Source organism: Raphanus sativus, chromosome 6, assembly GCF_000801105.2.
Source record: "Raphanus sativus cultivar WK10039 chromosome 6, ASM80110v3, whole genome shotgun sequence".
NCBI classification, from domain to species: domain Eukaryota; kingdom Viridiplantae; phylum Streptophyta; class Magnoliopsida; order Brassicales; family Brassicaceae; genus Raphanus; species Raphanus sativus.
Window position 1 is genome coordinate 45,154,786 of NC_079516.1, and position 18,629 is coordinate 45,173,414.

The 18,629-nt window shown below is 41.9% G+C and overlaps 9 protein-coding genes across 10 annotated transcripts; 7 read left to right on the forward strand and 2 right to left on the reverse strand.

The window, feature by feature from the left end:
- The first annotated feature begins 87 nt into the window (after positions 1-87).
- On the forward strand, positions 88-2,020 carry LOC108806615 (putative glucose-6-phosphate 1-epimerase). 2 transcript variants are annotated; one of them, XM_018578773.2, is made up of 9 exons: positions 88-247; positions 326-421; positions 510-675; positions 751-888; positions 1,009-1,107; positions 1,212-1,309; positions 1,471-1,578; positions 1,679-1,760; positions 1,853-2,020. In XM_018578773.2, exons 1-9 carry the CDS (start codon positions 177-179, stop codon positions 1,916-1,918), a joined length of 924 nt encoding a protein of 307 aa, XP_018434275.2. In that variant the 5' UTR covers positions 88-176; the 3' UTR covers positions 1,919-2,020. The 2 variants fall into 2 exon arrangements, with proteins under 2 accessions (XP_018434275.2, XP_018434274.2); XM_018578772.2 differs by having other exon boundaries at positions 92-247; positions 323-421.
- LOC108808909 (pentatricopeptide repeat-containing protein At5g66520) lies at positions 1,722-4,056 on the reverse strand. The gene has a single exon (XM_018581012.2). It carries the CDS (start codon positions 3,899-3,901, stop codon positions 2,012-2,014), a length of 1,890 nt encoding a protein of 629 aa, XP_018436514.2. The 5' UTR covers positions 3,902-4,056; the 3' UTR covers positions 1,722-2,011.
- Positions 4,057-4,300: 244 nt separating this feature from the next.
- On the forward strand, positions 4,301-5,853 carry LOC108805598 (gamma carbonic anhydrase 3, mitochondrial). Its single transcript, XM_018577520.2, has 4 exons — positions 4,301-4,553; positions 4,770-4,913; positions 4,983-5,260; positions 5,378-5,853. Exons 1-4 carry the CDS (start codon positions 4,442-4,444, stop codon positions 5,615-5,617), a joined length of 774 nt encoding a protein of 257 aa, XP_018433022.1. The 5' UTR covers positions 4,301-4,441; the 3' UTR covers positions 5,618-5,853.
- A 73-nt stretch (positions 5,854-5,926) lies between these two features.
- On the forward strand, positions 5,927-7,532 carry LOC108805597 (pentatricopeptide repeat-containing protein At5g66500, mitochondrial). The gene is given in 2 exon segments (XM_018577519.2): positions 5,927-6,200; positions 6,203-7,532. Coding segments are annotated over 2 exon segments (1,566 nt in total). The 5' UTR covers positions 5,927-5,932; the 3' UTR covers positions 7,501-7,532.
- A 323-nt stretch (positions 7,533-7,855) lies between these two features.
- LOC108810032 (uncharacterized) lies at positions 7,856-8,325 on the forward strand. The gene has a single exon (XM_018582161.2). It carries the CDS (start codon positions 7,866-7,868, stop codon positions 8,205-8,207), a length of 342 nt encoding a protein of 113 aa, XP_018437663.1. The 5' UTR covers positions 7,856-7,865; the 3' UTR covers positions 8,208-8,325.
- Positions 8,326-8,914: 589 nt separating this feature from the next.
- On the forward strand, positions 8,915-11,411 carry LOC108813067 (GTPase ERA-like, chloroplastic). The gene is made up of 9 exons (XM_018585500.2): positions 8,915-9,365; positions 9,441-9,586; positions 9,692-9,832; positions 9,917-10,030; positions 10,193-10,318; positions 10,454-10,552; positions 10,648-10,749; positions 10,986-11,066; positions 11,153-11,411. Exons 1-9 carry the CDS (start codon positions 8,963-8,965, stop codon positions 11,237-11,239), a joined length of 1,299 nt encoding a protein of 432 aa, XP_018441002.1. The 5' UTR covers positions 8,915-8,962; the 3' UTR covers positions 11,240-11,411.
- Positions 11,412-12,124: 713 nt separating this feature from the next.
- On the forward strand, positions 12,125-14,356 carry LOC108813066 (mannan endo-1,4-beta-mannosidase 7). The gene is made up of 5 exons (XM_018585498.2): positions 12,125-12,688; positions 12,900-13,094; positions 13,184-13,306; positions 13,420-13,625; positions 13,768-14,356. The coding sequence occupies exons 1-5, from the start codon at positions 12,359-12,361 to the stop codon at positions 14,213-14,215; spliced, it is 1,302 nt and encodes a 433-aa protein (XP_018441000.1). The 5' UTR covers positions 12,125-12,358; the 3' UTR covers positions 14,216-14,356.
- A 308-nt stretch (positions 14,357-14,664) lies between these two features.
- On the forward strand, positions 14,665-17,073 carry LOC108808634 (putative pentatricopeptide repeat-containing protein At3g47840). Its single transcript, XM_056987400.1, has one exon. The coding sequence runs from the start codon at positions 14,665-14,667 to the stop codon at positions 16,747-16,749; it is 2,085 nt and encodes a 694-aa protein (XP_056843380.1). The 3' UTR covers positions 16,750-17,073.
- Positions 16,840-17,814, reverse strand: LOC108808635 (lipid phosphate phosphatase epsilon 2, chloroplastic). The gene is made up of 4 exons (XM_056988411.1): positions 17,654-17,814; positions 17,339-17,564; positions 17,169-17,242; positions 16,840-17,067 (listed from the first exon to the last, which is right to left on the reverse strand). The coding sequence occupies exons 2-4, from the start codon at positions 17,394-17,396 to the stop codon at positions 16,840-16,842; spliced, it is 360 nt and encodes a 119-aa protein (XP_056844391.1). The 5' UTR covers positions 17,397-17,564; positions 17,654-17,814.
- Between the last annotated feature and the right edge of the window lie 815 nt (positions 17,815-18,629).

Genomic DNA, 18,629 nt, shown 5'->3' on the forward strand with positions numbered 1-18,629 from the left:
GGTCAACGTTAAAGTGAGGGTCCCAACTGTCAAGTGAAGAGCCGTTTCCTCCGTCTCCGTTTGTCTCTTCCTTCCCTTTATATATAGATTTTTTTTTTTTAATTTGGGGGAAAATAATACTTCATCGACTCAATCTAGATAGAGAGAGAGAGAGAGAGTGAGTGAAGGAGAGAAAGATGGCGATGATGGTATCCGTCTCCAACTCATTTGCCACCTTTAATTCTCCCAATCATCTCCGAACCAGCCGGTAAATCATTTTGCTTTTATTGATTTTATATCAAAAGTGAGTGTGACAATTTACAAAAAAAAAAAATTAATTTAGCAGAAGAAGAGGATTCTGTGCGATGGCTACTACTGGTGTGAGAGTCACAGAAGGACAAGGCAATTTGCCAAAACTCGTCCTCACTTCTCCCGACAAGAGGTAAAAAAAGAAAAACGACCAGTTTTGTTCCTCTTTTTATTATGTTCCAAAAGATTTGATTGGTTTCGTTTTTTTTTTTGGGAAGCAGCGAGGCAGAGATATATCTGTTTGGAGGATGCGTTACATCGTGGAAAGTTGCGAGTGGGAAAGATCTTCTTTTTGTTAGACCTGATGCCGTCTTCAATAAGATCAAACCCATCAGCGGAGGGATCCCACATTGTTTCCCCCAGTTTGGACCTGGAGTTATTCAGCAGGTTCTTTTTTTTTTTTTTGTTTCCTCCACCTGAATTATGCTTTTTTAACTCTTTTTGTGTGGAATGAATCATTAGCATGGGTTTGGAAGGAACATGGACTGGTCTGTTGTTGATTCTGAAAATGCCATTGACAATGCTGCTGTGACTCTTGAGCTCAAGGATGGTCCTTATAGTCGATCCATGTGGGACTTTGCTTTCCACGCTCTTTACAAGGTTTTTCCTTTTTGTTTTCTTCTTGTGAATTATTGCAAACTCACTCGTGTATGTTAACTAAGGTGCCATTTCATTCTTAACAGTTTTTTTTTTTGGTTTTGGTTTTGGTTTTGCTTTAAGGTCGTTGTTGGCGCGGACAGCCTTTCCACCGAGCTTAAAATTACAAACACAGACAGCAAACCCTTCTCTTTTAACACCGCCTTGCATACTTACTTCCGTGTAAGTTTCATATTGAATTGCTCTCCTTTCAGGATTAGTCAGCTTTGTTACTGAATTTGTTTTTTTTCTTCTCTTGTCTTAATAACTTTCTTTGGGTTCATCAGGCTTCTGTCACGGGAGCATCCGTGAAAGGTTTAAAGGGTTGTAAAACTCTCAATAAGGATCCTGATCCTAAAAACCCAATTGAGGGTCAAGAAGACAGGTTGGTTTGTTTCTTCCCTTACCTTTTTCTTTAGCTCTTTACTGTCATTAAGTTCCTCTTCTCCAGACGTATTTTGCATAAACTACAGATCTTGTTGATTTTTTTTTTTTATCTTTCTCATATTCAATACGTCTAACTCCATAATTTTCAAACATTCCCAGGGATGCAGTCACTTTTCCTGGATTTGTGGATTGCGTCTATCTTGATGCCCCTAATGAATTGCACTTTGATAATGGCTTGGGTGATCAAATAATCATCAAAAACACCAAGTACGATTTTTATCAAAAAAAAACACTTATGATGTGGCTCTATGCTTCCATTTCAGATATTCTTTTGTGCCTCATAAAAAAATATATTTGGAAAATGCAGCTGGTCGGATGCTGTCTTGTGGAACCCGCATGTTCAGATGGAAGCTTGTTACAGAGACTTTGTCTGCGTTGAAAATGCAAAGGTATATCATCAGTAAGCCTTTCACTCTTTACAAAACTTATATATAGACTCAAAATTTTTTACAACTCTCGCTTGTCATTTCTTAACCCTCAGCTTGGGGATGTCAAGCTCGAGCCGGGACAGTCTTGGACAGCAACACAACTTCTCAGCATCAGTTGAAAACAACAACAACAATTTGTACTTCTAACTTTTTTTTTTTGTTATATTATTGTTGGATGTATCCCATTTCCATAAGCAATAAAAAGTTTGTATTCACCAGTAGTCCCCACAAGTGCATTTGCCATCTCTGACACAGTGGAACCTCGTCCTATCTCTCATCACGATATCTCTCTTGTACATCTTAGAGATGAGTTTCATCACTTTGTGACAGTCTTTGCATACTCTCAGATTCTTCATTATACGTATCGTTGTTCCCGGTTTAGTCTTCATTAGCCCGTAGGTAACAGCCAGTTTCTCGCTGTGCTGATGCACAATAGCCTCTCTCTCCTCGTCATCATCAGCTAGATCAACAAGCAGCATATCTTCCAACTCCGGTACGTACCCGTTCTCCTCGAGTTTCCTTCTCACGCTTCTCCATTTAGTTCGAATTCTCTCGATCTCCTCGTGTGATCTGTCTCCCGCTGTGAACTCGTGCGTTGTCCCTTCCAAGGTAATCGTACTGCAACCAGGGACTTTTGCAACTCCCTGTTCCTTCATCAGTCTTCTCGTTTCAGCTGCCTTGTCCCACTTCCCCCCCATGGCGTGAATCTTCGCCATATGAACATATCTCCCGCCGTGATCAGGATCCATCCCTATCAACATCTCTCCAATCCTCTCTCCCATCTCAACGTTCCCGTGAATCTGGCAGGCTTTGAGCAGCGAACCCCATACCACAGCGTTTGGCTTCATAGGCATTTCCCTCACGAAACGGTTTGCTTGGTCGAGCAGTCCAGCTCGACCGAGTAAATCAACCATGCAGCCGTAATGCTCCACCGTCGGTTTCACCTTGTAATCTCTCTCCATGGAGTAGAAAACCGACTTCCCTTGCTCAACTAGTCCCGTGTAGCTGCAGGCAGTGAGCAACGCGGTGAAAGTCACCGCGTTTGGTCTCACTCCCTTCTCCTGCATCTCCTCGAACTTGCGGATCACTTCTCCGCCGAGGCCGTGGCACGCGTAGCCTGATATCAAAGCCGTCCACACCTGCACTGATCTCGTCTCCTTCTTGGAAACGTTCTTGAAAACTCTAAGAGCTTCCTCCATGTCGCCGCACTTTGCGTACATATCTATAAGAACGCAGGCCAAGACGGAGTCGATGCTGATTCTTTGTTTGTCAGCGTAGGAGTGGATCCATTTCCCTTGGTCGAGCGCCCCGAGCTGGGCGCAAGCCGAGAGAGCGCTGGCTAGAGAGACTTTATCAGGGGGAACGTTGGAACTCTGCATTTCGTGGAATAGCTGAAGAGCTTCCTTGTTCATTCCCGCTTGAACGTACCCGGAGATGATGGTAGTCCATGAGATAGCGTTATTACTCTTCTTTCCCGCCTCCGGCGGCAGCGGCATGTTTCTGAATAAGGTTAAAGCAGTGTCCATTTCTCCAGCTTTTGCGTAGCCTTTGATGAGAGAGTTCCAGGAGACGAGATCGGGTTCTTGGATTCGGTCGAAGAGGAGGCGAGCGTGGTTGATGTGCCCGGTGACAGCGTATGAGTTGATGAGAGAGTTGAGTGAGTATATGTTATTCCCGTAACCGAGTTTGGTGAGGTGTGCGTGGATTTGAGTGGTTTCGTGAAAAGCAGAGAGGTTGGAACAAGCTTTGAGGAGAAAGGGGAAGGTGTAGGGGTTGTGAGTAGCGGAAGAGGAGAGCATGCGGTGGTAGAGGAGAAGAGAAGATTCCGGTTGGTCAGAGGAAGAGAGTCCTCTGATCATTAGGTTCCACAAGAAAGTATCTGGACGATCTAAGCCGTTGAGAAAAACGTCCTGAGCATAAGAGGAGAAGCTGGAGGAAAGGCAGGTAGAAAGAAACTTTGTGATTGCGTAAGGGTCGCGGAAGAAGCCGGATTTGAGCATCCGAGCATGGACTTGCTTGAGTTCAACTTCAGTTGAGCATTTATGGAGGCAAGAGAGAGTGTGTTCCAATGCGAGAGAGGAGGAAGTTAAAGTTAGCGCCATGTGAGAGTATCATTCAAAGAGAAAAGAGAAAGAAAAAAACAGAGAGAGGAGAAAGTGAATGAGATAAGCTTCTTCTTCTTCTTCTTAGTGGCCGTTGTCGTTTCGTTAAAAGAGGATAAAGAGTGGCGTTGGTGGGTGTGAATGAAAGGTCCATTTGTGTTTGTGTTGTTCCCCCACAGAAAAAAAAGAACAAAGAGTATTTGTGTTGCAATTTCATCAAGTGGAGTATTAGATTAGAGTTGTAGTTAGGACTGAGAAACATTTGCGCATCTCTTAACAGCTTATTCCGACAAAAAAAGAACATTACCAACGATGAACCGGGTTTAACCGGAATTGTTTTTTTTTGTTTAAATAAACCGGAATTAACTTAATAGGCGCTCTTTCTGACTAAGGCGAACCGGATAATAACCAGGAATCTGAGCGTCGAGGTCACACTAGTTCTCTTCTCTCTCATCTTCCTCTAGTTCCGGCGAATAAGAAGCCCTTTTCGGATTTCCATTTCGTTGACAAACGATCTCTCCGCCGTGTGGAAGAAAAACGATGTCGATGGGAAAGGCATTCTACAGCGTAGGGTTCTGGATCCGTGAAACTGGTCAAGCACTCGATCGGCTCGGTTGTCGCCTCCAAGGCAAAAATCACTTCCGTGAACAACGTATGTATCCTCTTTCCTTCTTCCTTACTTTCCCATCTACGAATCCTTAATTTGATCCCATCTTCATGATTGATTGATTGATTGATCACGGGCATTATTATTGATTAGAGACCCTAAGAAGAGCAGTTTCTCGGTTTCCTATTTGTTAGTTACTTAATTGTTTATTTCTTCTCTCTATTTGGCTACTTAATTGTTTATCCTTCTTTGTTTTTCCAGTATCCAGGCACCGTACGCTTATGAATGTTTTTGACAAATCCCCTGCTGTCGATAACCAGGCTTTCGTTGCTCCCAGCGCCTCTCTCATTGGCAGTGTCCACGTCGGACGAGGTTCTTCCATTTGGTATGGATGCGTCTTGAGAGGTATAACTGCTTTACCATCTCCAATGTGCTTTCTTCCCTACTAGTTCTGAAGTTGCTTATATTCTGCAGGAGATGCGAACAGCATCAGCGTCGGCGCTGGGACCAATATCCAAGATAACACCCTCGTCCACGTTGCTAAGTCCAACTTAAGCGGCAAGGTTTTGCGTACTCTCATCGGAGACAATGTCACTGTTGGTAACAGTGCTGTTTTGCATGGCTGCACTGTCGAAGACGAGGCCTACATTGGTGCTAGTGCTACCGTCTTGGATGGAGCTCATGTTGAAAAGCATGCCGTGGTTGAGTCAGGAGCTCTTGTCAGGCAGAACACTAGAATTCCCTCCGGCGAGGTTCTTATTATATTCACTCACAGTCTCTTAATTATCTTTGACCTTCTCAGCTTTGTTGTTTTGGTTAATATGCTTCTGGTGATTTCAGTCCTCTTGCTTCGAATGTCTTGGACACAGGTTTGGGGAGGGAATCCAGCTAGGTTTCTGAGGAAGGTGACTGAAGAAGAAAAGGCCTTCTTCTCTAGTTCGGCTGTGGATTACTCCAGCTTAGCTCAAGTTCATGCCGCGGAAAACACAAAGAACTTGGACGAGGCTGATTTCAAGAAGCTTCTTTACAAGAAGAAGGCTCGCGATGCAGAATACGACTCAGTTCTCGGTGATCTCAGTCTCTCTGAGAATGTACCAAAATCAGCTTGAGAAGTTTTGATTCGTGTTGGATTTGAAAGAAACAAAACACACACAAGAACTTCATTTTCATGCTTCTTCAATAAAGTTTTCAGCTTTTTTAAAGACTTTCGATTTCTCTGTAAAACATTCTCTGAGGAGGTTTTGTTCTCTTGTAAGGAAAAAGGTTGTGGCGACAAGGTTGTGTAATAAGTGGTCGGAACATACATTTCTCACTTTTGAGATAGAATGACCTTTTTGCTTTGACATTCTCTATATACAGATTTGCTAATTAGGGTTCTGCTTGCTTCTATTGTAAGCCACCGAGTATAGTCTTTTGCCTTCCACATGTTGGCATGTTTGTCTCGTTTAGGTGATGCTTCGACGAATTTACTACGGAGATTCGCGCTCGTGCGTAATTTTGCAGCCCATGCCCATCACGTGTTCGACGAATTGCTGCAACGAGACCTCTCATCGCTCAACTCTCAACTCTCGTCTTACCTCCGCGGAGGAGACCCAAATGGCACCTTGGGTCTCTTCGTTAAGATGCATCGAGCCAGCCCTGTTCTCACCTCCTTCACTCCTGTTCTCGGCGCATGTGCCCTCTTGTCCTATCCAAAACAGGACGCCAAGTTCACGCCTTGATGATCAAACAAGGCGCTGAGACAGGAACCATATCCAAAACTGCGCTTATCGACATGTACTCAAAGCACGGGAACTTGGTCGACTCCATTACGGTGTTCGATAGCGTTGAGGATAGAGACGTAGTATCGTGGAACGCTCTGCTTTCGGGTTTCCTTCGAAACGGTAAAGGTAAAGAAGCTCTCGGCGTTTTCGCAGCTATGTGTAGAGACAAAGTCTCGATCAGTGAGTTCACTTTGTCTTCTGTTGTTAAAACATGCGCCTCTCTCAAGATTCTGCAGCAAGGGAAGCAGGTTCATGCCATGGTGGTGGTGACTGGACGCGATCTCGTTGTCCTAGGAATTTCGATTATTAGTTTCTACTCTAGCGTAGGTTTGATGAGTGAAGCCATGAAGGTTTATTTCGGTTTGAATGTTCGTACGGACGAGGTGATGTTGAACTCTTTGATATCAGGTTGCATACGGAACCGAAACTACAAGGACGCGTTGTTGCTTATGAGCAGGCAGAGACCGAACGTGAGAGTGCTCGTTAGCTCTCTCGCTAGCTGCTCTGATAACTCTGATCTGTGGATTGGTAAACAGATACACTGCGTCGCATTGCGTTACGGCTTCCTTTTGGATTCGAAGCTGTGCAATGGCTTGATGGATATGTACGGCAAATGTGGTCAGATTGTGCAAGCGCGTGCCGTGTTCAGAGCTATTACGTCGAAAACTGTGGTTTCTTGGACGAGTATGATAGATGCGTATGGGGTTAACGGGGATGGCGTCAGAGCGCTTGAAACCTTCAGGGAAATGTGTGAAGAAGGAAGCGGAGTTTTGCCCAATTCAGTGACGTTCCTCGTTGTTTTATCGGCGTGTGCGCACGCAGGGTTGGTTGAGGAAGGTAAGGAATGTTTTGGTATGATGAAGGAGAAGTATGGGCTGTTACCAGGAACAGAGCATTACGTATGTTTCATTGATATCTTAAGCAAGGCTGGTGATACAGAGGAGATATGGAGATTAGTTGAGAGCATGAACGATGGTAAAGGAAACGTTCCTTGTGCTATATGGGTCGCGGTACTTAGTGCTTGTAGTCTTAATATGGATGTAACGCGAGGCGAGTATGCAGCAAGAAGGCTTATGGAGGAGAAGGGTCATGATGGGAATGCGAGTATCTATGTGTTGGTTTCTAATTTCTACGCGGCGATTGGGAAGTGGGATATGGTTGAAGAAATGAGGGGAAGGTTGAAGAAGAAAGGTTTGGTTAAAGCAGCAGGTCACAGTTCATTCATGTGAATCATTTTTTTTTGTTTTTATTACACTTTATTCTACACTTGAGCGATTTTTTTTTGTGAAAAGAACAAAAAAAAATCAACTAAAGTCTAAAGCATTGCTGTTGAATTGTCTCCTTGTTCCAAAAGTCAAAAACGAAAAGAAGACATAGTCAGCATGGAGCAGCATTGACCGGCGAGTAGAAGTTGGTGAAAGGGCAATGTCACAGACTCACGGATAATTTTAAGATAAGGGATTAGGACAAGAGAAGTCAAAAGATGTGTCCTTCTCAAACCTCTCCACAGTTGACTCTTTCTTTGTTTCTTAAAAAACACATTACCATAAGAGATCAAACTAAACCTCCAACGGAGACTTAATCAGAGAAGAAGATGATTAGAGCCCTGAGCACGAGGAAGGACCGAGGCGGCTACAAGAAGCTCGGTGGTGAGAAAGAAGCAGAAGAAGAAGCAGCAGGCGTTAGGCTTTTAGAAGGGAAAGTGCAGAGAGTTCCAGCGGTGGTGAAGAAACCGGTGGAGAAAACTGGCGTTTCAGTTCACCCGCTTTTGAGTTTCTTCGATGTTGGTGGATCACAGAGGAAGAAGAACAAGACAAAAAACAAGAAGAAGAGTGCAACGACAGCGAAACCAGAGTTCTCAAGGTACTTGGAGTATGTGAAAGAAGGAGGAGTTTGGGATGCCACTTCAAATGGACCTGTCATATATTACAAATAGTTTGTGATCAAAGTGGAACGATCGTCTCTAAGGTCATACTGTTGCTCTCTTTTCTTGTGTGGATGGATCCATGTATTAAATTTTAATAAAGATCAATCAGCTAAGCTTCACAAAATAACACAGCTGTAGGACCTGAAAAAATCCACACAAACCATCGTCATCTGGTAAAGAGTTTTTATGATGGTAGCTTTTGTGGATCTCTTCTTACTGACCATTTTTATTTTTTAATGTGAGAAGTTCTTATGATGTCAGTCTGAGCATAAGCCATCATTTTTAGCCAGTTCCTGGAGCACCTTGTCTTTTTGCCTTGGTAAACCTCTATGCATAAGAGAGATAGATGCATTAATTAGTCCATGCTAATACAGAGAACTACTTCATCATATTCATTCAGCAATCTGACTTTAAAAGCTTCTTGTGCTTCGCTTTAAGAACTATCAACATAGAAACTGGAGCTAAAAGGAGATGACTTTGAGTTTGAGCTTTAGGTCTTGTGAATAGAGAGGAATGTTAGCTAACTTTTGGACCGTTTGCCTCTGGTTCTTCTTTTCATGTTTATTAGTGTCCTCAAAGGGGTTGTGAGCACCAAAATATAATTGAGGTAGCAATTTGTTATATTATTATAATTAGGTGTGTTAACTGAAATAGAAAAAAAAAGAAAGAAAGATAAACCGACGTCGTATGAAGATCATATTTTCGTTCCTTTTGCTAATCACAAAACCAGTGAGGGAGTGAGAGAGCTATCGATTCGAAAAACAATGGCGGCCACTCCGCACGTTTCGCCAACTCTTTCCCGCTACAAATTCTTCTCAACTTCCGCAGTCGAAAACCCTAATTTCTATCCACATCAAATTATCGAAAGTCGTCGACGGAAATCGACCAAACCGCATCTTCAAGCGCAGCACAGCAATAGTACCAATATTAGCTATGGTCCTCGGACGACGACGGAACTCGCCTCCTCGAAGAAACTATGGATTAGGCAAACGGAGACCGAGCAAGGGCAAATAGAAGAAGAAGAAGAAGAAGAAGAGCTAGAGGACAGTGACGACGAGGCGAGTCTGCTATCGTTGAGCATAAAACCGGACAGAAACATGGCGTTGCTCGACGATTATGAGATGGAGGAGCTTGGCCACGCTCCTCCCGATACCAATCATCGCAGCGGTTTGTTTTCTCCCGTCTCTCTTTCATTTATTCACATTGATTTTTGGTAGCTGATTAATCAACGATGGGTATTAGGATACGTGGCGGTGGTTGGGATGCCGAACGTGGGGAAAAGCACGCTCTCGAATCAAATGATTGGTCAGAAGATCTCTATCGTTACTGATAAACCCCAAACCACGAGGCATCGGATTCTCGGTATCTGTTCCAGCCCTGATTATCAGGTCTCATCTCCCCCCTCAAAAGTTATATATATCTCTTTGCATTTGGATTTGGATATTGAGATTTTATACTGAAGATTGATGATCTGATGGATGTTGACGTTGCAGATGATACTTTATGATACGCCTGGTGTGATCGAGAAGAAGATGCACAGGTTAGATACTATGATGATGAAGAATGTCCGTGATGCTGCCATCAACGCTGATTGCGTTGTCATTCTTGTTGATGCTTGTAAAACTCCTGCTAATGTATATGCTGCTGCCTTCTCCTGTTTTTTTTTTAGTAAGTTTAGTATTTTACCTCTCATAATAATTCTACTGGATTGTGTTTAGATAGACGAAGTCTTGAAAGAGGGGTTGGGAGACCTTGAAAAGAGGCCACCTATGCTGCTTGTAATGAACAAGAAAGATCTCATCAAACCTGGTGAGATTGCCAAGAAACTGGAGGTGAGTTTCTTCCTTCTTTTAGCTATTGGTTATTGCAATACCACGATTCTAGAAAGAACTTTTGCTGTGGTGGAATATGCTCAACTATGAAACTTGAGATCCTGATTTGGTGGAGTCAGAGTAATGTTCTTTGCTTAATAGATTGTTTCAACTCCTTTGCAGTGGTATGAAAAATTTACAGATGTTGATGAAGTTATACCTGTTAGTGCAAAGTACGGACATGGAGTGGAGGATGTTAAAGAGTGGATCTTATCCAAACTTCCCTTTGGCCCACCTTATTATCCCAAGGTATTATTTGAAAATAAATCTCTCCTTTGTTGTATACCAGAGCTCATTTGCTTGATATTTGTTGAGGTTTATTTGTATTTGCACTTGCAACTATGTTACTTTCTTAATGTCATATACGGGTATTGGACTCTCTAGGATATTGTGAGTGAGCACCCAGAGAGATTCTTTGTTGCTGAGATCGTTAGAGAGAAGATATTTATGCAGTACCGAAATGAAGTTCCTTATGCATGTCAGGTAAGCTGACAAGTTTCCCAACCGGGTTTCTTCTCGAGTCCTATTAATAACTTTTTGGGCTTAAGTCATGTTTGCTTATTGCTTCGGTGTGGCAGGTTAACGTGCTGAGCTACAAAACTAGACCAGCTGCAAAAGATTTTATTCAAGTAGAAGTAGTCGTGGATAAAAATTCTCAGAAGATCATTCTTATAGGAAAAGTAAGTATACAATCCTTATCTTCCAAGAAAAAATGCTGATTTGCATTGAGAAGTCCTTTTTTCTCTTAGGCCTTTTAGTGTAAAATGCTGTAGCTATGTTTTGTAGACATTCGTAGTAATGTGCATACCATGTAAATGATCGATGAAACTGCAAACTGTGCTGGTTAGCTGTTCTACTAAATGATCAAAATAAGGTCTAAACTGAAGCTAGTTTTTTTGCTAATGTGATACTGTAGGAAGGGAAGGCTTTGAAAATGCTAGCAACGGCTGCTCGACTAGACATTGAAGATTTCCTTCAGAAAAAAGTCTTCCTTGAGGTGTTTAAAATGTTCATGATTGATTACATGTATAAATATCAAATGAACATATGATTGATTACACGTATAAAATGGTGTGAATGAAGGTGGAAGTGAGAGTGAAGGAGAATTGGAGACAAGATGAGGGACTTCTCAAGTACTATGGCTATGGAGGACAAATCCGGGCTATGTAAGTAAGTGTGTGTTGGCTTCAAATGGGTAGTAAGTGCAAATGGCACGGCTCAGGTCAGCTTTTCCCCCTTTTTTTGTTTTGTATGTATTTAACCGATACGGCTCAGCCTCAGGATAGCTTTTTGTCTTTAATCTCAATCCGACGATTCCTTTGAAAAATAAAACTCTTTCTTCTTTTGTTTTGTTCCACTAAACTAACCCACAGAATATTAATCTCATTTCATAATCACAGGTAGTAGTAAGATAGGAGTAGACTCTCAACCTAATAAAATTACAATAAAATTTTAGTTTTCTAAAAGCTGGCCGTAATTTATGGCGGGTGATAGGTAGTAGATAGAATTGGTTGGGTCGGTGAAAGTTAAAACCGCACATTTTGTCGTCAACCCAACTGGAAAATCTAAAAAGAGCAACGGCACATGAGTGTCTTTTTGATGCGTATTTCTATGGTCTTTCTTTGCCTTTAAATTAAATATAGAGAGGCACCGACTCAAAATAATAAACAAAGGGCATGAGGGGGGCTCTGTATATCCATGCTATTCCATGAGTGGGAAGACGCGTGGGTTGCTGCTATAAGAACCTACGAAATGCTGCCACGTGTAAAATGATCCGATGCTGAAGCATTAAGGCATGTGTACGGTTACGCTTGCGTGTTAAGTGGGACTCTGTTGCGGGTTTCACGCTTTCTTATTACCTTTGATTGATTCGGACCAAAATTGGCGGAATCACCTGCTTTACTTCCTACGTAAAACACCCTTTCAAAGTTTAAGTGTGACACTAACCGATATTATGCGATTTATCACACCATTAATTTCATTTTAGTTACAACAGTTTAAGATTTTGAGAAATAATACCATTTATAATCAACCACTCATATAAATTGCAAATACATGACTGTGCGTTTTGAGAAATAATACCATTTAATAATCAACCACTCATATAAATTGGAGTACATAACTGTGCGTGTATTATCACACTCTTAAATGAGATTAATGCTTTAAATAGTTTGTGTCCATAAATACCCACTTAGAGACAAGCTAGAAGAAGAAGAGTGTAAGAGAAAGAACAGATGCGTTTTCGAGTGTAAGAGAAAGAACACAACAACAACAACACGATAGGAGAAAATGAAGCCTCTGTGTCTGGTCACAATCCTATCGATCCTGATCCAACAAAGCTATTTGAAGCTTGGAACAGATGCGTTTTCGAGTGATGGGTTCGTGAGAACCAAAGGTGTTCAGTTTAGCCTCAATGGCTATCCATATTACGCTAATGGCTTCAATGCCTATTGGCTCATGTACGTTGCCTCCGATCCTTCCCAAAGGCCTAAGATCTCCGCCGCATTCCAAGAAGCGTCTCGCCATGGACTGACCGTAGCTCGAACCTGGGCTTTCAGTGACGGCGGTTACAGGCCTCTCCAGTATTCCCCTGGCTCTTACAATGAAGATATGTTTCAGGTAACCCACTAGACTAAGAACATATGTGGTTAACATCAGATATTAAATATACTCACACAACTAATTATTAAAGATGAAAAACCAGTTTACGTTACGTTTAGCTTTGTTTATGGTTTTAGTCTGTGGATCTTGTGGCCAAGGTTTGAGTTAGAAATTCTCAGTCGATGTTTCTTTCTAAAGATTTTGATTTTTTTTTTTAATGGTGAAAAAGGGTTTGGATTTTGCGATAGCTGAAGCAAGAAAGCATGGTATAAAGATCATACTCAGCTTTGCGAATAACTACGTGAGCTTTGGAGGGAAGAAGCAATATGTGGACTGGGCTAGAAGCCGTGGCCGTCCTGTATCTTCTGAAGACGACTTTTTCACAGACTCTCTTGTTAAAGATTTCTACAAGAATCATATTAAGGTTTCATTCTCTCACTTGTATACATCCAATTCAACCAAAGGCCAAAGAAAAGGAAAGTAATGACCTAAACTTATTGAAATCTCCTGCAGGCTGTGCTGAACAGATTCAATACTTTTACCAAAGTTCATTACAGAGATGACCCGACCATTATTGCTTGGGAGCTCATGAACGAGCCTCGTTGCCCCTCGGATCCAACCGGAAGAACCATTCAGGTTTTCACCTAAACATATTTTCATCATACCTATAATAACTTGTATAGTCTTTTTTTTTTCTTTTGAGGGGGGTTTTCTAACTTGTTGGTTTTTTAAAAAAAAATATAAAACAGGCTTGGATTACGGAAATGGCTGCTCATGTGAAATCACTAGACAGAAACCATCTGCTTGAAGCTGGCCTGGAAGGTTTCTACGGTCAGTCCTCCTCACCGCAAAGAAAGACTCTGAACCCACCAGGTCAGTTTGGAACCGATTTCATCGCCAATAACCGCATCCCAGGCATTGATTTCGTCACGGTTCACTCTTACCCAGACGAATGGTAATAAATTAATAATGTCCGTAAATGTATCTATATCTTTAGACCAAATCAGTTAGAAAGAAAAACCACATAGTTTAACTAAGTACATGATTTTTGTTGTTTAGTAGAAGCTCTCATTATTGTTTTGTTGTGTTGTGTTCAGGTTTGTAGACTCGAGCGAGCAGTCTCAAATGGAGTTCTTAAACAGATGGCTGGACGCGCACATCCAAGACGCTCAGAACGTTCTCCACAAACCTATAGTTATAGCGGAGTTCGGCAAATCGACGAAGAAATCAGGCTATTCTCCCGCGCAGAGAGACGGTGTCTTCAACACCGTGTACGGCAAGATTTACGAGTCTGCGAAACGAGGAGGAGCAGCAGCGGGAGGATTGTTCTGGCAGCTTTTGGGAAACGGAATGGATAATTTTCAAGACGGGTATGGGATCATACTTAGCCAGACCTCCTCCTCGACTGTTAACGTCATTGCGCAGCAGTCGCGCAAGTTGACTTTGATTCGGAGAATCTTCGCAAGGATGATCAATGTGGAGAAATGGAAGAGAGCCAGAGGCTATGGACCAGTAAGAAAAGGAGGTCACAATATTCAAAACTGAAAAAATCTAGCGGGGGTCTTCTTGTAATGTTTTACCCTTCTTTTTTCATTTACCAAATGTGATCTTGAGATGCGTTTTGAATCGTAAGATCTCAGCTTGTCCAAGAAAAGTTATAGTGATAGTTTTTTTTTTACCTCTTAATGATACTTTATCAGTAGTAATGGACAAGGAGAAAAGAAAAACACTTTGATCTATGATAACAGCCAGGGGAGGGGGGAGACAAGATCCATCAAACTTTATTGGAAGTGTGGTCTAATCTCAGTAGAAGTTGCATTGAGCAGAAAAAGAAAAATCCATCAAACCGACAGTTTTTGGAAATGACTTTTGTGAAAATTAGTACGACGTGCCGTTTTCGCTACGTAGATTGAAACTGTATGGCGGGCGCCCAACACCTCCGTCTGTTTAGACAACAAGGCAGTCACATCCGAGTAAGAGAGAACCCACGTAGTATGATTATTTTTCTTACTCTCGTGAGAAATGGCGGCATATTCCGACATTTTTGCACAGCTTCCTTTGAGAAACCGGCCTCCCTTGTCTCGAATCAGTTGAACGATCAGCTGAAGTCTCTCGTCCGCTCCGGAAAATTGTGGGATGCTCGCCAAGTGTTCGATAAAATGCCGCACAGAGATGTCTATTCATGGACAACCATCATTCAGGGATACGTATCTGCAACAAACTACGACCAAGCACTCATTCTCTTCTCTGCTATGCACGTCGAGGATCCTCGTGTCTCCGCCGATTCTCACGCCCTAAGTCTTGCACTCAAGGCTTGTGGTCAAAGTCAAACTTCAAACCTTTCGTTCGGAGAATCTTTACATGCTTTCGCATACAAAACTTATCTGCTCAGCTCTGTCTACGTGGGAAGTGTTCTATTGAATCTGTACAAAAGAAATGGAATGATCGACGAGAGCTGCAGACTTTTCAGTGAACTGCCTTGTAGAAACACAGTAACGTGGACAACACTCATCACGGGCCTTGTTCACGCTGGTCGTCACAAGGAAGGGCTTACGTACTTCTCCGAGATGTCAAGGTTCAAAGGCTTACCTGATACTTTCGCATTTGCAATTGCCTTGAAGGCTTGTGCCGGTCTCCGCCAAGTTCAATACGGACGGGGGATTCATACTCATGTGATACTGAAAGGCTTCGGGGCCGTTCTCGACGTGGCTAACTCGCTCTTCACAATGTACACCGAGTGTGGAGAAATGAGAGACGGGCTGCGTTTGTTCGAGAGTATGGGGGAGGAGAAGGATGTGGTTACGTGGACGAGCCTTATCACGGCGTATAGCCGTATTGGTCAAGAAGAAAACGCTGTGAAAACGTTCTTTAAGATGAGAAACTCTCGACGAGTGCGTCCTAACGAACAGACTTTTGCGTCCGCGTTCGCTGCTTGCGCGGCTCTTTCTAGACTTGTTTGGGGAGAGCAGCTCCACGGTAACGTTTTCTCTCTAGGGCTGGGGGATTATCTGTCAGTGAGCAACTCCATGATGAGCATGTATTCAGCATGCGGCGAGTTGGACTCTGCTTCCGCTTTGTTTCGAGGGATGAGATGCAGAGACATTATCTCGTGGAGCACGATCATCGGAGGGTACTCTCAAGCCGGTTTGGCCGAAGAAGGTTTTGAGTATTTCTCGTTGATGAGACGATCAGGGACAAAGCCTACGGGTTTTGCTCTTGCTAGCTTGCTGAGCGTTTCGGGAAACGTGGCGGTTCTTGAGCAAGGGAGGCAAGTCCATGCGCTTGCGGTTTATATCGGTTTAGAACAGAGCCCCACGGTTCGTAGCGCGCTGATTAATATGTACTCGAAATGCGGAAGTATCGTAGAAGCTTCCAAGGTGTTTGAAGAAACAGAAGGAGGAGCTGATATTGTTGCTTTGACGGCTATGATCAACGGATATGCAGAACATGGGAAGAGCAGAGAAGCTATCGATCTGTTTGAGAAGAGTCTAAACGTTGGTTTCAGACCGGACGCTGTATCTTTCATCAGCGTCCTCGCTGCTTGCTCTCATTCGGGTCAGCTTGGCCTAGGTTTTCACTATTTCAACTTGATGCAAGAGGAGTACAACATGAGTCCAGCCAAGGAACACTACGGTTGTATGGTTGATCTGTTATGTCGAGCGGGACGGTTGAGTGAAGCAGAGAAGATGATCGATGAGATGCCGTGTGAGAAGGACGATGTAGTATGGACCACGCTTCTAAGAGCGTGCACGGCCGAAAGAGACATTGAACGTGGAAGAAGGGCGGCAGAGAGGGTTTTAGAGGTGGAACCTACTTCTTCTACAGCACTTGTAACATTAGCCAATATGTATTCAAGCAAAGGGAGATGGAAAGAGGCTGCTATCGTAAGGAAGAGTATGAAATCAAAAGGGGTGATCAAAGAGCCAGGATGGTCTTCGATTTTGATCAAGGGTAGGGTTTCAGCTTTTGCATCTGGCGGTCGGTCCCATCCACAGAGTGATGATATTTACAGTATATTGGAATTACTAGTATCTTGTGCTGAGCCTCGTAGAGACGGTTCCAGACTATTATTACAATAACACTAGTGGTAATGTTGACTGCTACATATATATAACTTAACGATAGGAATGAATGACATAAGGAGATTATTTTTTAAAACCCTTAAACCATCATCTGTCATCTCTGAACCAGTTAAGTAGCACATAAACTGAAAAACCTAGAGCAGATGCAGCAGCAACGGCAAAGACGGCTGCTTGTACAGAGAATGATGAGGTAAAAGGTATTTGAACAAGTGAATTCCAAGTTATGTACCATAAGGTGGAGTAAACAGAACCAAAGATGGCACCAACCACCACTTGACTGGTCGTGTGAAGCTTCTGAGACACCCTTAACCATGTCTGCATACAATTAATATATGTATTAAGTGAATGATTTGTTTAATAATATGATTCTACTCTAGGTCTTGACTTGGTCATGCCAGATAAGAAGAGAAACTTACAAAGTAAGAAGCCAATGCGAGGATGAGTCCGGTGAGGAACAGAGAGAGTTCGTTGGTTCCAAGCCACTCCATAACTGGGGGAAACACGAATAAAATCATCTTTAAGAGATGACCAAATGCAAGTAGAAACATAGATGGAAGAATTGAGACTAGCTGCTGCTGCTGCTGACCAGAGAGGATGGTAAAGACAGAGATGAAAGAAATGGATTGAGCATGAGAAGATGGCATCCCAGGATCAGAACGCAACGTGGCGACAGGTCTCTCTTGGTTAAGTATGCGTTTGAGAGCTGCAGAGAGCGCGGAGTTGGAAACGGATCCAATGACAGCCCACAAGGCTGTACCATCATGTCGTAGAAGCAGAACAGATCCAAATAAAGCAGCAACAACCCATTTGCTCTGCCATCTTTGAAGTATTAAGTTACCAAAATGCAAAAAAGAAAAAGAAAAAAAACAACAACCAGTTGAATTTGGCAAGGAATTTGCACCTTTTTTTTCTCTTAACCAATGGACATGGTAGAAAACAAAAAGAAAATGATGTTAGCATGAAGCCGAATATAACCTAAATATTGCATTAACGGTGGAAGGCCTGTGTACACGTCGTTTGTGCTTCAGAATATTTACATGTCTCATCGCTTCGCAACATTGTTGCTTATTTTCGTATATTCTAGACACTCACGACATGTGATGTATATCTACAAATTATTTTGTGAACGCTATTATATGAAAGTTCGTCTATATTGAATTTAGAATATGCTTGACAAACTTTTCAAAGAGAAAATAAAAATTAAAGACAGAATAAATTTGTTGACCAATTAAATTACTATACGTTTACTTAGAAATATATTCTTGTTTATCTTTATATTGTTTTATATATTCAATCTGATGTGTAAATAGATTCTCTCGCACAAACAACTTTTTTTTATGTTAGAACTCACGTAACTATATATTATTTTACTCATAAATAATTAAATTCTGATTATGTAATGATTGGTTAGTCCGTAACTTCGAAAATTTTGCTGAAGTATATAGTAGATAAAATTTTACATGTTTTAATAATTTATATAAGCTGTAAGAATTAAATGGAAAAAATTACAATAATTTTGTTTTTAAATTACAATATTTTTTTCTATAACTCACCAACTAATCACTCAAATATGTCAGTTTCTAAAGTGATGAAATCACCAAAAAAAAAAAAAGATAAGCAAAAAAATCCTATATGTTTCCCCTGTTGAGGGATATAATTAATTTCACTCTTCAGAAATGTTCTACTCTCTTCATAGTATCGCTTTTTGTTTGTTAGGATAATTTTTCATTCATCACATTATGGACTCGTTGATAATCATGTGTGAGTTAGTTGAAGGGTATTTAACATCTATGACTAATGTTTTAATATGCAAAATAAACAAGTGCAAATTATATAACTTACCTGAGGTTACAAACTGCATGTAGTCAGTTGGGTTG

Excerpts from the sequence above, each read along its gene's own strand:
- LOC108806615 (XM_018578772.2), top strand. The coding sequence starts at position 177 with ATGGCGATGATGGTATCCGTCTCCAACTCATTTGCCACCTTTAATTCT. Across the intron at positions 422-509 it reads CTCACTTCTCCCGACAAGAG|CGAGGCAGAGATATATCTGT; the intron begins GTAAAAAAAGAA and ends TTTGGGAAGCAG. Across the intron at positions 1,579-1,678 it reads ATAATCATCAAAAACACCAA|CTGGTCGGATGCTGTCTTGT; the intron begins GTACGATTTTTA and ends TGGAAAATGCAG.
- LOC108808909 (XM_018581012.2), bottom strand. The coding sequence starts at position 3,901 with ATGGCGCTAACTTTAACTTCCTCCTCTCTCGCATTGGAACACACTCTC.
- LOC108805598 (XM_018577520.2), top strand. The coding sequence starts at position 4,442 with ATGTCGATGGGAAAGGCATTCTACAGCGTAGGGTTCTGGATCCGTGAA. Across the intron at positions 4,554-4,769 it reads AAATCACTTCCGTGAACAAC|TATCCAGGCACCGTACGCTT; the intron begins GTATGTATCCTC and ends TTGTTTTTCCAG. Across the intron at positions 5,261-5,377 it reads CTAGAATTCCCTCCGGCGAG|GTTTGGGGAGGGAATCCAGC; the intron begins GTTCTTATTATA and ends TCTTGGACACAG.
- LOC108810032 (XM_018582161.2), top strand. The coding sequence starts at position 7,866 with ATGATTAGAGCCCTGAGCACGAGGAAGGACCGAGGCGGCTACAAGAAG.
- LOC108813067 (XM_018585500.2), top strand. The coding sequence starts at position 8,963 with ATGGCGGCCACTCCGCACGTTTCGCCAACTCTTTCCCGCTACAAATTC. Across the intron at positions 9,366-9,440 it reads CGATACCAATCATCGCAGCG|GATACGTGGCGGTGGTTGGG; the intron begins GTTTGTTTTCTC and ends GATGGGTATTAG. Across the intron at positions 10,750-10,985 it reads AGATCATTCTTATAGGAAAA|GAAGGGAAGGCTTTGAAAAT; the intron begins GTAAGTATACAA and ends GTGATACTGTAG.
- LOC108813066 (XM_018585498.2), top strand. The coding sequence starts at position 12,359 with ATGAAGCCTCTGTGTCTGGTCACAATCCTATCGATCCTGATCCAACAA. Across the intron at positions 13,307-13,419 it reads CAACCGGAAGAACCATTCAG|GCTTGGATTACGGAAATGGC; the intron begins GTTTTCACCTAA and ends AATATAAAACAG. Across the intron at positions 13,626-13,767 it reads CACTCTTACCCAGACGAATG|GTTTGTAGACTCGAGCGAGC; the intron begins GTAATAAATTAA and ends TGTTGTGTTCAG.
- LOC108808634 (XM_056987400.1), top strand. The coding sequence starts at position 14,665 with ATGATTATTTTTCTTACTCTCGTGAGAAATGGCGGCATATTCCGACAT.
- LOC108808635 (XM_056988411.1), bottom strand. The coding sequence starts at position 17,396 with ATGCCATCTTCTCATGCTCAATCCATTTCTTTCATCTCTGTCTTTACC. Across the intron at positions 17,243-17,338 it reads TGTCTTTACCATCCTCTCTG|TTATGGAGTGGCTTGGAACC; the intron begins GTCAGCAGCAGC and ends TGTTTCCCCCAG. Across the intron at positions 17,068-17,168 it reads TCGCATTGGCTTCTTACTTT|ACATGGTTAAGGGTGTCTCA; the intron begins GTAAGTTTCTCT and ends AATTGTATGCAG.